The sequence below is a fragment of the Coenobita brevimanus genome, chromosome 51 (genome assembly GCF_032717465.1).
Source record: "Coenobita brevimanus isolate Jiangsu-jjx chromosome 51, ASM3271746v2, whole genome shotgun sequence".
Classification (NCBI taxonomy): Eukaryota; Metazoa; Arthropoda; class Malacostraca; order Decapoda; family Coenobitidae; genus Coenobita; species Coenobita brevimanus.
The window spans coordinates 9,364,062-9,377,516 of record NC_137004.1 but is presented as its reverse complement, the minus strand read 5'-3'; the positions used below and the strand labels follow the sequence as shown (position 1 = coordinate 9,377,516).

Here is a 13,455-nt window from a genome sequence, read left to right as displayed (position 1 = left end):
GGCGGAGCTCTCTGAGGCCCCGGGGGCGTGGCTTGGGTCTTGGGCAGGTTTGGAGGTCATGGCAGAGGCAGAGGCACGATCCACTTCGTCAGAGTCTAGGTCGGTATTCATGGCCGGGGTAGATTCAAAAAAGTCTTCTGGGTCATACTCTGGACCAGTGAGACGAGGTTTCTTAGCCTGGGATGTCTTAGGGGAAGACGTCAGAGCAGGCTTGGGTGGAGGCTCCATGTTACAGACACACGGACATGCAGACACAGAGCTTGAAAAATAAAAGTAAAAATAGAGTAAAGTGAAAGGATGTGAAACTAAAAATAAAAATAGAATGAGGTAAACTAAAGGGGATAGGTAAAGGGATATAGCTGAAGAAAGAAAAGAAAAAGAAAAGAAAAAAATAAAATAAATAGATAAATAAATTAAACAAAAAAAAAAAAAAAAAAAAAAAAAAAAAAAAAAAAGAGAGAGAGAGAGAGAGAGAGAAAAGGGCAAGACTCTCCGGCGGTTCCCTACAGTAACGGGGGCCTAAACTCCCCGCCCTCTAAAGGGCGACGCAGGAGACCCCGTCACTGCCCCGTGAGGGACTTACCTAACCTAGCCCTAACAGAGCCAACCCTTGCCGCCTCCTATAACCAGGCCTCTAAGGCCCCCCCTCATGGAGATACCCTAACGGTATTCCTTCAGGGTTCGGCGTCGTACTACGGCAGGGACTCTAAGATGGCAGCCGGAGAGTAGCTGAAAAGGAAGAGAAAGGAAAAGAAACCGAAAAGAAAGAGCTGGGAGAAAAGGATAGAGCCAGGAAAAACTCGAAAGCTCTGTGAGGTGCGATGGTGAAATGCTGAGAAAGTCTATGGAGCCGGGAATCCACGTTTCACTAAGCAGAGATGTTACCTCGGCGAGAGCTCGGCTGAGAGTGTCCCCGGCCCGTTCGTTCGTTCGTTCTAAGATTTCCTGCAACTATATTGCAGGCCGGGCCATACATTAGCCCGGTCAGTGGGGTATGGGCTGATTAAAAGTAAGTGGGGAGGACAGGACCTAGGGATTGCCTAGCACACACGTCCTGTCTCCTGGCGGGCTGCAGACAAGGCAAGGGCGGCAGAGGAAGGGAACGAGGCGATGGCGATGGTGGAAGCAGCCCGATGATGGAGGAGGCAACGGGGAGTGAGCGATAGACTGCACGGCGCCAGATAAAAGGAGGCGCCGGCAAGCTCAGGTGAAGCCCCAGGTGAAGCCTCAGACGACTCGATGATGGTCGGCGGCCGGCTGCTCGGATGTTCATGGAGGGCGGAGAGGGACAAGAGCTTGGTGAAAGAAACGGCGCCGATGGTAAGGGCGCCGAAGCTCAGGATCACAGCGTCCCGACTCCGCCCTCAACCCCCATCGGACTCGCTCCAGCTCTCCACTGCAGCAGGTGGATATACAAAGGTCAGGCCCAGTTCACATGATCGCAAGGGCACAACCCCAGTCAAGGTATTGGCGGAGGGAGGGTGGTCGGCCGGGTAACAAGGCGGACGAGCCTCAAACTCCTGGTGAACTGATGGGGCACTCCCTTAGAAGGAGAACAGGCCCATCCCTCGGATGAAACGACTGCAGTGGAGAGCTGGTCCCGCCGGGAACAGCGGTGGAGGTGTTGCCTCGGCGAGAGGTGGACTGCGAGTGTCCCCAGCCCGCGCGACCTTCCCTTAAATACCCGTCTTCCCGATCCGACCCCATCCCACCCGCGAATGGGAAGGAGGCAGAAGCCGGGCTGCGATCGGGCAGAAATCACATATAAGGATTTCAGCAAGCGCGGCCCCCATGTCGATTCTCTGTCTGGCAGCCGCGGCGACAACACCTCTTCCCCCAGCTCTCCCAGCAACAGCTCTTTGCCTGTATCTGGGTGTTAGTGAAACCAGGTTTCACTCTCCCTAGAGTTTCTCGCCACTGCCGGACTACTTTATTTCCGACTGCACAACTTTTCGTTTAGTTTTTGGAGAGCCTCTCTCCTTTGTCTTTGTTTTTGTAATTGTTTTTTTGTTTCTCGGCCTGCCGTGTAGTGTCCCTCACCGTAGTACGACGCCGAACCCTGAAGGGGTGCCGCAGGGCACTTCCATGAAGGGGGGCCTTTAGGGCCTGGTTAAAGGAGGCGGTGAGGGCGGCATTTCTGATAGGGCTAGGAGTAGGCATGTCCCTCACGGGGCAGTGACGGGGCTTCCCTCGGCGCCCTTTAGAGGGCGGGGAAACCCATCCCCGTTACTGTAGGTAGGTTTGTGTTGGCCGAGCTTTCCCTTTTTTTTTTTTTTTTTTTTTTTTTTTTTTTTTTTTTTCCCGACCGATATTTAGTTTAGTTTAACTTGTTAGGTCTGCTGTATGAATTAATTTGCACAGCAAATTAGTTCTGTGGCAGCCCTAACCTAGTTTTTCTAAACTAAATTCCACTTCAGATTGCGTGCCTAAATCTTCATACTTACCTTTTAGGCTCCTTCAGCCTCGCACGTGATCACTCCCTTCAAGAGGGTACGAGATGAAGTAAGAAGTTATAGGTTGGATGGACCACCCCTAAGTCCTCCACCCCTCTTCCTACCGTGTTTTTTTTTTTTTTTTTTTCGCACATTTAGTTTCTTTTAACTTGTCGGGTCAGTCTGAGAAATCAATTTGCGTGGCAAATTGGTTCTGTGGCAACCCCGACATAGTTTTTCTAAACTAAATACCACCACCGACATTTTCCCTCAAGCCTTTTTCGACAAACCACCGTCACTCGGCTTATTTTCCCTTAGGTCTTTTTCGGCCCTGCAAGTGGCAGCTCCCTTCACAGAGAGGAGACCTGAAGCCAAGTAATTGGTATGATTGACTACCTTTAAGTCCTCCCTTGATCATTCTCACCATGGGAAGAGTAAAAATTTTGCACCAGTCCCCTCAGGACAACTCAACCAAACTTAAACTCCTCGAGTTAGTTGCTCCCTTCAACATAAAGATCAATGCTCTTCACTCTTCCAAGGAAGCCATTATTGTGTCTACATCCTCTGATTTTGATTCTGATGAACTGCTTTCAGATAAACTGAAGACGCCTCTAGAGCAGCACGGTTTTTCAACAGTTCTTCCCCCTGAAGTCAAGGCCAACAGAAGCATCATCTGCTCCAAAATCGATGACATCATCTACTGCCATTCTGAAGACGAAATAGCCACGGAAATCATGAGAAACAACACCTGGGCAAAGGTCATAAATGTTTCCAAATTTGGCAAGTCCAACCTCCTGAAAATACAATTTCTAGACATAAAAATGGCTCAGAAGGCTCTGGAGGGCATCAAATTATTTCACCTATGTATAAGCAATCAACAAATTGAGGCAGAAAAGTTCGTTAACATCTCCACCTGTTTTAAATGTTATGCTTTGGAATCCCACAGCACCAAGAACTGCCCCAAACCTAAAGACTTCAAAATATGCTCAGAATGCTCATCCACAGACCATACTTGGAAAAACTGCTCTTCTCTAACCAAAAAATGCATAAATTGTGGAGATCATCACCGCACTTTGGCCATGAAATGTCAGAAGAGGAAGGAAATAGTTAAAAACAAATTGATCACCCCCCAGAACTCTACAACTCGCCTGGGCGTCACCTATGCTCAAGCTACGCAACTACCTAATCCTAACAGCCCCCCCCAGAACCAAAATTGCAGTTTCTCTACTATTCTACATCAGAACACCAAAATTTCTGAATACATGGTGCTCATTATCAATGCTCATCTGAATGAACTTGCCAATCAAGGCAGCTTTAATTCAACCTTTGAAGAAAGCTGCAAACTCAACAACCTCCCCATCATACATTTGCCCTCTAACCCTCCCTCAGATAAAATCTTGCAAGCACTCCTACCAACAATAACTAATAACCACCTTACTCTCCCTTCTGCAAACCCTCCTGGCAGTAACCCACCTTCACCTCCCCCTCAACAACAAGCACCACTCATAGAATCAGAAACCATCTCTACAGCAAACAAAGAACACACTAAAGTCACCACATCCACTCTACCCCCAGCAGAACCCCCATCACTCCACACAACAGAATTCCTTACCTCAAACACCAACATCTTCGAAGGTGCTACCGCTGTAGACATCCAGGAAAACGACTCATCGGATGAAGATCTTGACTTCCTAGAAAAAGAAAAAAGAAACAGACAAACAGAGGTGATACTACTACCATCTATATGGAAACCCAACAAAATATACAACATCAGAGAAATAACTAGAGCTTGCAAAGAGAACAAAGCCATGGTTAAAAAGCAACATAAAACACTTCAACAAGATGCAGCACTAGATGAGATCAGAGCCATCTCTGAAAAATACAACAACATCCAAGACTCCATCAGAATGGCCGATAACGAGGAAGAGAAATTCCTATTGCACAGCCTAGAAAACCGTAACAAATCCACTCTACTCCATAACAATAGATCACAAAGATCCAGAAATGAAAATCCTGCAACATAATGTATTAAACTGGTCAGGCAGAAACCTAGGTCTTATAAACATCTACAGAACCATTGATCCTGACATTATACTATTAAACAGCCATGGTATATCATCACATTCTACACTAAAAATCCCAGGATATACCTCCCACAAAAGAAACTCATATAACCGACCAATGGATGGCTCAGCTATAGCCATAAAGAACAACTTAACTTATAAATTACTAGACCATTTCATTTCAGACATGATTGGCGTAGAAATTTCAACACACACCGGTAAAGTCATAATAGCCACTGTTTATCTTCCACCCAGCCGCCCTTACCTCCCAACCCCCGATTTTATTAACTTATTCAGAAGAAACATCCCTGTCTACCTCATTGGTGATCTTAATGCTAAACATCGCCTCCTGGGCAACAGAAATTCAAATGTCGTAGGAAGACAACTCGCTAGTCTCATTCAAGACACTACAGTAAGACATATTGGCCCCAACTTTCCTACATTCCTCTCACACAACTCCATCTCCACCCCAGACATAGCCCTTTGCAACCTAATAGCTTACCACAACACCCTTTTTTCTCCAGGCCCTCTCACCACTAGTGATCACACCCCCATAATTGCCACTATCTCCACAGCCCCAATAACCGTCCCCATTCCTCCCCGACCTAACTTTGCCATGGCCAATTGGAATAACTTTAAACAAGATTTAATCACAACATTTACTAACTTTCATATCCCCGATGATGGTACACTAGAGGAAATCGATCGATCTCTTGAAAGATGGTACTCCAACATAAATATTGCAATCAACAATAACATCCCTACAACCACACATAGAACAATCACTACTCCTAAACACAGCAGAGACACACAGATACTCATCAATCAGTACAACGCATTAAGAACTCACTCCCAAAGACATGGTTGGACACGAGATCACTATAGACGGTACAAACTACTCCAAACTCAACTACATACATCCCTCCTAACAGAACACAACACTCATTGGGCAAACACTATTACAAACACTGCCAATCTTTACAACGATCCCTCCACATTTTGGCGTAAAATAAAAACCCTCTCAGGAACTTCAACCCCTGAGCCTCATTACATATTAGATCATCTGGGAAACAGACAACACTCAGCCTCTGAAAAAGAAAGAACACACAGGCGACACTGGGAGTCCATCTTTCAAGAGACCGAAGAAGAACAGAACAACAACAGACACGACAATTTAGTAAAAGAGTTCCTTACCATCAACGCAGATAGATTAACACCGTACCATTCAGCTAACCCCGATAGATTAGACTCAGACACAATATTCACCACTCCTATTGCGACAGATGAAATTACCGCTATTATTAAGAACTTAAAAAGACTTGCCCGGGAGAAAGTGGATATAATAAAACTATACTATCCAATCTCCCCAATATAGCCATTGAAAATTTAAAAAACATATTTAATGCAACCATCTCTGCAGGATATTTCCCCGACAAATTTAAAGAAGCCATCATAAAACTAATCCCAAAAAAGAACAAGAACCCACATCTCGTAGAGAATTACAGACCCATCTCTCTTTTAGAAGTCCCTGGAAAGGTACTAGAGAGAATAATTAATAAAAGGCTCAGACTACACCTTGAATCTGAGAATCTATACAATGAAAATCAATACGGTTTTCGACTACTAAGGGGCACCACTCAAGCAATTGCAATAGCATCAGAACATATAGCAATAAGTAAATCTAACAAAGGACAATGCCACACCATCCTTAGAGATGTAACAAAAGCCTTTGACAAGGTGTGGCATTTAGGACTTAAATATAAATTACTCAATCTCAACCTCCCAACTATAACTGAAAAAATTCTCTGTGATTTTCTTGACGACAGAAAGGCTAAAATCAAAATAAATAATTACACAGGGGCTAGCTTTGCTCTGAAAGCGGGGTTCTTCAAGGAGCGTACTCTCACCAACTCTTTACTCTATTTTCACCAGTGACTCCCCACAAGCAACCCATGGCATCAATATAAGTTACGCTGACGATATTTCCCAAATTATTAACTATCCTGGACCATCTAGAAGGATCATGAACTCAAGAACTCAAAGCGAAGTCGAGAAAATTAACGAATATGAATCAAAATGGAAAATACAAACTAACATAAATAAATTCTCCGTCATCCAACTTGCCAACACCAAAAAAGAACCTTTAATAATTAACGAAGAAATAACAGACTTCAAAGAAGAGGTAAAATACTTGGGTTTAAACTTAACTCTAGAGGCTATCTTCCCAGTGTACAGGATAGAAAACAAAAAGCCACTGGAGCATTATCCCTGCTTACTCAGATTCAAGGACATGCCTATAAAAGTCAAATCCCACCTTGTCAAAGCACTGATCCTCCCCATACTAGATTACCCACCCATTCCCACACACACCTTCAGCTATACCCAACTTAAAAAACTACAAGTCTTACAAAACAAAGCCCTCAGATTTGCAACTAATCAGCAGTACCCCTTACACACTTAACACGGAACAAATTCACGCCATAACTAAAAACCAAACCGTTAAACATAAGATTACATAACCAAGCGAAAAAATCTGGAGTAAAATCGAGGAAATAAACCCTGAAACATACAACGCATTAACTTACAATATCAACGATGAGAATCGCTCCTTCCACAAATGGTTCCCTAGTAGTCTAAAAACCATATTAAACAACCAAGACCCTATACCAATTTACTAAACTCAACCCAAACTATAAGTATCGCACCAACGAATACAAAAACCCCACCTATTTTCGACATAACCCAATTACGACATAAACCCAAACAACCCAACCAAACCCTCAAAAGCTAGCTCGCTAGCGCAATTCACACATACAAAACATATGAACACGCACCCACGCACACGCCCACATCCACGCGCACATGCGTACGTGCACGCACGCGCACACAAACATACACAGCCATTACCACTACATATACTTACCCAACTAACACAATATACAAAACAAAGCACTTACCTAACTCAACAAACAAAATTAAAGCAGTTATCTAACAAATACTATAAACAAAACCAAGCATGGTGGCCAGCCCACCGACTGTCTACTCCCTCTTCCTTCCTCTTTCTTACTATCCCTTCCCCTATTCTCTCTTCTTTCCCCACCTTCCTTAAAAAAAAAAAAAAAAAAAAAAAAAAAAAAAAAAAAAAAGCCCCCATGTCGACTCAGTCTCTCGCTCGCTCCCGCACCGTGCACATACCGTCTGACTCGGCGCCGCCATGCCACCCAAGACCTCCGGAAAGGCCGCTAAGAAGGCCGGCAAGGCCCAGAAGGCCATTGCCAAGGGAGACAAGAAGAAGAAGCGTAGGAGGAAGGAGAGCTACAGCATCTACATCTACAAAGTGCTCAAGCAGGTCCACCCTGACACCGGTGTTTCCTCCAAGGCGATGTCTATCATGAACTCTTTCGTGAATGACATCTTCGAGCGCATTGCTGCAGAGGCTTCACGCCTGGCACACTACAACAAGCGTTCAACCATCACCAGCCGGGAGATCCAGACGGCCGTCAGGCTGCTCCTCCCTGGCGAGCTGGCCAAGCACGCCGTGTCTGAAGGCACCAAGGCTGTCACCAAGTACACCTCCTCAAAGTAGAGAGGTTACACTCTTGGCCATTTCAACATTTCCGGCTCCAATCGGAGCCACAAGATTTTCGATAAAAAGGGGAAAGACAGACTTACCAATTTTCCACTCAGGAACTCTGGTTTATCAGCTTTCTCTCTCTCTCTCTCTCTCTCTCTCTCTCTCTCTCTCTCTTTCTTTCTTTTCGGCAACGGTGGTTTGGGATGGGTACGTAGGCACAATCGAAATGTTTTGAACTAGGGTTGGGGGTTAAAACAATAGAGTCAAAATAAAAGAGTAAATAGGGGCGTGCGGGCCTTCTTATTCATCTGAACAACCAACAACAACGTACCGTCGCCCCAAGAAGTGACGGCACGGTGTCAGATTGCTTCGGTCACTCACCACTGCCATGCGTTCTAGGAAAACAGTGAATAAGAGGTAAACATTCAATGCCTTCATCACGTCATGCCAAATAATCGTATATATTATATCGTACAAATAATGATGTAAAATGAATAACAGGAGGCAGTGATAAATTAGATGGTAACACTTAGTTATCTTTCCCGATTTGAATGAATGTGAAATGTATTAACTTCGCGCGCGGTGGCCGGTACGCCTAAAACTCCCAGTCCCGTTTTTTTTTTTTTTTTTTTTTTTGATAGCCCCTGTCTTATATGAAATAATCCTGAGGATTTTTCTTCGTGGGAAACTGGCCAAAGGCAGTGTAATAACTGCATGTCCTTGAGTGAATGTTATCTCCTTTCGTGCGTGTTGACCGAAACATTTAAAATAGCTTACCGGCTTACGCCTCCTTCCCGCTTTCTGTCGTCGTCCACCGAGACATTGGAAACGGAAATAAATGACTTTAAATTATTCCCTAGTATTGTAACGGAAATTATTTTCTACATAATATTTATTCATATCCAATGTTTATTGAAGCTCCCTTTTGTTCAGTCTTACGCTACCCAAACGTCACTGTCTGTTACCATGCTAGATTTGAACTCCACAACATATTTATTCCCGACTCTGCCTGAGCGACAGTTGTGAAATATCACTCAGTTCCGTTTAGGAATTCCTATTATCGTAACGAACCAACTGCTTCCTACAATACTTTTGAAATATACAGATAACTGGTCATGGATTTGTTGTTTCTTGTAACAATTTTACGTATTAGGCTTCACCCCGTACAGATATAAGGAAGAGTAGGGACACTATCGCTGACCGAAAACTTATGGATACTCCGCCGGCACTTCTTAGGCCGCCTGTACCAACCAACCCACTCAACAGGCGTACAGTAAATACATGCATGACATCGTATCATGCCTATTCATGTCAGCCTATAAAATGTAGGTACATACAACAACACATGTGCACAAATACATTTATACTATGTACGCAGTGACCTACACATGTACGTACACACTAAGTCATGCTCACATACACACAAGCCCTCATACGTCCGTACACACAGACATACATGCTCACAAAGACACACACATACACATACGTACAGTATAAACATACAACATACATACATACATACACACGCACAACTGCAGTTAAAAATCGATGGGTTCAGGTTCCCTTTTTTTTTTTTTCTCAGTATATTCACTGAAGAATTTACCGTGCGTTCGTGGCCACTGTCAAACCTTCATGACGGGTACAGAGCATCTCCTAATACGCAGCGGGAATGAGGGCGTGACTGAATCGGTCAGGAAGTAAACGAAACAGGCAAATAACGACAACAAAAACTGCGACGTGAACAACAGATCAACAAAATAAAAATACACGAATAGGTAAGTTCCCTTCCCACCCCCCACCCACCCGCCCAAAACAAGTAAATGAATGATTGAAAAAAGGATGAATGAATGAATGCATGTATGTAAGTATATAAGTATAGTTCATTCGTCTGTGTGCGTGCGTGTGTGTGTGTGTGTGTGTGTGTGTCCTCAAACGTCCGTACACACAGACATACATGCTCACAAAGACACACAAATACATACGTACAGTATAAACATACGGACACACGCACAACTGCAGGCGAGAATCGATGGGTTCATTTTTTTTTTTTTTTTTTTTTCCAGCATTGTAAATGAAGGATTCATCTTGCGTTCATGACGGATAGAGAGCATCTCCTAATATGCAGCGGAAATGCCTTTCTCGTTGTGCAAACCTGTGTACCTTTATGAGGGCGTGAGTGAATCGCTGAGTAAGTCAAAGAAACGCAAATAACGACAACAAAAAATGCGCGTCAACAACACATCAACCAAGGAAATAAACGAATAGGCAAGTTCTCCCGCCCCCCCCCAAACAAAAATAAGTAAATGAATGATTGAAAAAAGGAAGAATGAATGAATGCATGTATGTAAGTATATAAGTACAGTTCATTCGTCCGTAAGTGTGTGTGTGTGTGTGTGTGTGTGTGTGTGTGTGTGTGTGTGTGTGTCCCCTTACGCCCGTACACACAGACATACATGCTCACAAAGACACACAAATACATACGTACAGTATAAATATACATACTGTACACACGCACAATTGCAGGTGAAAATCGATGGGTTCAGGTTCACCTTTTTTTTTTTTTTTTTTTTTTTTTTTTTCCCCAGCATAGTAACTGAAGGATTCATCTTGCGTTCATGACGGATAGAGAGCATCTGCTAATATGCAGCTGGAATGCCTTTCTCGTTGTGCAAACCTGTGTACCTTTACGAGGGCGTGAGTGAATCGCTGAGTAAGTCAAAGAAACGCAAATAACGACAACAAAAAATGCGCGTCAACAACACATCAACCAAGGAAATAAACGAATAGGCAAGTTCCCACTCCCCCCCAAAAAAAGAAAATAAGTAAATGAATGATTGAAAAAAGGATGAATGAATGAATGCATGTATGTAAGTATATAAGTACAGTTCATTCGTCCGTAAGTGTGTGTGTGTGTGTGTGTGTGTGTGTGTGTGTGTGTGTCTCCTCTTACGCCCGTACACACAGACATACATGCTCACAAAGACACACAAATACATACGTACAGTATAAATATACATACACACGCACAACTGCAGGTGAAAATCGATGGGTTCAGGTTCACTTTTTTTTTTTTTTTTTTTTTTTTTCCCAGCATAGTAACTGAAGGATTCATCTTGCGTTCATGACGGATAGAGAGCATCTGCTAATATGCAGCGGGAATGCCTTTCTCGTTGTGCAAACCTGTGTACCTTTATGAGGGCGTGAGTGAATCGCTGAGTAAGTCAAAGAAACGCAAATAACGACAACAAAAAATGCGCGTCAACAACACATCAACCAAGGAAATAAACGAATAGGCAAGTTCTCCCTCCCCCCCCAAACAAAAATAAGTAAATGAATGATTGAAAAAAGGATGAATGAATGAATGCATGTATGTAAGTATATAAGTACAGTTCATTCGTCCGTAAGTGTGTGTGTGTGTGTGTGTGTGTGTGTGTGTGTCCCCTTACGCCCGTACACACAGACATACATGCTCACAAAGACACACAAATACATACGTACAGTATAAATATACATACTGTACACACGCACAATTGCAGGTGAAAATCGATGGGTTCAGGTTCACCTTTTTTTTTTTTTTTTTTTTTTTTTTTTTCCCCAGCATAGTAACTGAAGGATTCATCTTGCGTTCATGACGGATAGAGAGCATCTGCTAATATGCAGCGGGAATGCCTTTCTCGTTGTGCAAACCTGTGTACCTTTATGAGGGCGTGAGTGAGTCGCTGAGTAAGTAAACGAAACTGGCAAATAACGACAACAAAAAATGCGACGTGAACAACAGATCAATCAAAGAAATAAACGAACAGGCAAGTTTTCCCCCCTCCCCCCCCCCAAAAAAAAAAGAGTGTAAATGTTTAAAAAAATAAATAAAAAAAATAAAGAAAGAAAAAAAATGAATGCATGTATGTAAGTAATGATGTTCAATCGTGTGTGAGCATGCTTCGCTGCGGAAAAGCAAGAGCTGATACATGCAAACCTAAACTGAGGGAGGGTCTGTCATCATCTCTCTTTGAAGAAGGGTTTTGGCCCTGAAAAGGGCCGAGATTTCTTTCGATGGAGGTGGGGGGCCTCTCGCCTTAGGCGCGCTCGCCACGGATGCGGCGGGCCAGCTGGATGTCCTTAGGCATGATTGTTACACGCTTGGCGTGGATGGCACACAGGTTGGTGTCCTCAAAGAGACCGACCAAATAGGCCTCAGACGCCTCCTGCAGAGCCATGACGGCAGAGGACTGGAAGCGCAGGTCAGTCTTGAAGTCCTGGGCGATCTCACGGACAAGACGCTGGAATGGCAGCTTCCTTATAAGCAGCTCAGTGCTCTTCTGGTAGCGACGGATCTCACGCAGGGCCACAGTGCCAGGCCTGTAACGGTGGGGTTTCTTGACGCTGCCGGTGGCAGGGGCGGACTTGCGAGCGGCTTTGGTGGCCAGCTGCTTGCGAGGGGCCTTGCCTCCAGTGGACTTACGTGCAGTCTGCTTGGTACGAGCCATGGCGCGCGACTGAGGAGGGAGCTGTGAGACGAGCGAGAGTGTTGGCGCGCCGCGCCTGGCAGCGGCTTTTTATGTGGCCTGCCTCCGGACTGGCGGCGTGTGAGTGGTCGGGGTGTGATGTACATGGCGGTGATTTACTGTTCATGCTTTCTCGATGCCATTCCTGGTTTGCTTGCAAAATTTGGCATGCCCTGTGGCGTGACCTGGCTACGACGCCTCTCTAGGATTGGCCTCCTGGGAGCTGGGGTTGGGCCTGGGCCTGAAATCGAGGTTAGATGGATAAGGTTCGTACTTGCACGACCGACACTGCGTTATATAAGGGTGGTCGGCGAGCGGGGTCGTCATCATTGTTGGTGCTGGGAGCGGAGTGGACACTCACTACTACTGGGTCTGAGGAGCAGTAGCAGCAGCTGTAGACACTATGACTGGTCGAGGCAAAGGCGGCAAGGGTCTGGGCAAGGGAGGCGCCAAGCGACACCGCAAGGTGCTTCGTGACAACATCCAGGGCATCACCAAGCCTGCCATCCGTCGTCTGGCTCGTCGTGGCGGCGTGAAGCGTATCTCGGGCCTGATCTACGAGGAGACCCGCGGTGTTCTCAAGGTGTTCCTCGAGAACGTGATTCGCGATGCTGTCACCTACACTGAGCACACCAAGCGTAAGACCGTGACCGCGATGGACGTGGTGTACGCCCTGAAGAGGCAAGGGCGCACCCTTTACGGCTTCGGCGGTTAAGAGGCTGCGTGCATAACTGCATGGCACTATTCCACCTGGCCACGGCAAAGCACACAATAAACAGCAACCCCCGGACCTCTTTTAGAGGTCCACACCTAATTTCTGTGAAAGAGAATGAATGAAGGCATAGTAGTATAAGTAAATGCAGACGTTGAGCAGGTTAGGTAGC

General features: G+C 45.0%; 3 protein-coding genes across 3 annotated transcripts; 2 read left to right on the top strand and 1 right to left on the bottom strand.

The window, feature by feature from the left end:
- The first annotated feature begins 7,709 nt into the window (after positions 1-7,709).
- LOC145400062 (histone H2B) lies at positions 7,710-8,081 on the top strand. The gene has a single exon (XM_080272564.1). It carries the CDS (start codon positions 7,710-7,712, stop codon positions 8,079-8,081), a length of 372 nt encoding a protein of 123 aa, XP_080128690.1.
- A 4,061-nt stretch (positions 8,082-12,142) lies between these two features.
- LOC145400061 (histone H3-like) lies at positions 12,143-12,553 on the bottom strand. Its single transcript, XM_080272563.1, has one exon. The coding sequence runs from the start codon at positions 12,551-12,553 to the stop codon at positions 12,143-12,145; it is 411 nt and encodes a 136-aa protein (XP_080128689.1).
- A 421-nt stretch (positions 12,554-12,974) lies between these two features.
- On the top strand, positions 12,975-13,286 carry LOC145400060 (histone H4-like). The gene has a single exon (XM_080272562.1). It carries the CDS (start codon positions 12,975-12,977, stop codon positions 13,284-13,286), a length of 312 nt encoding a protein of 103 aa, XP_080128688.1.
- The last annotated feature ends 169 nt before the right edge of the window (positions 13,287-13,455 follow it).

Bases quoted from the DNA above. Each gene is read 5' to 3' on its own strand.
- LOC145400061 (XM_080272563.1), bottom strand. From the start codon at position 12,553: ATGGCTCGTACCAAGCAGACTGCACGTAAGTCCACTGGAGGCAAGGCC.
- LOC145400060 (XM_080272562.1), top strand. From the start codon at position 12,975: ATGACTGGTCGAGGCAAAGGCGGCAAGGGTCTGGGCAAGGGAGGCGCC.
- LOC145400062 (XM_080272564.1), top strand. From the start codon at position 7,710: ATGCCACCCAAGACCTCCGGAAAGGCCGCTAAGAAGGCCGGCAAGGCC.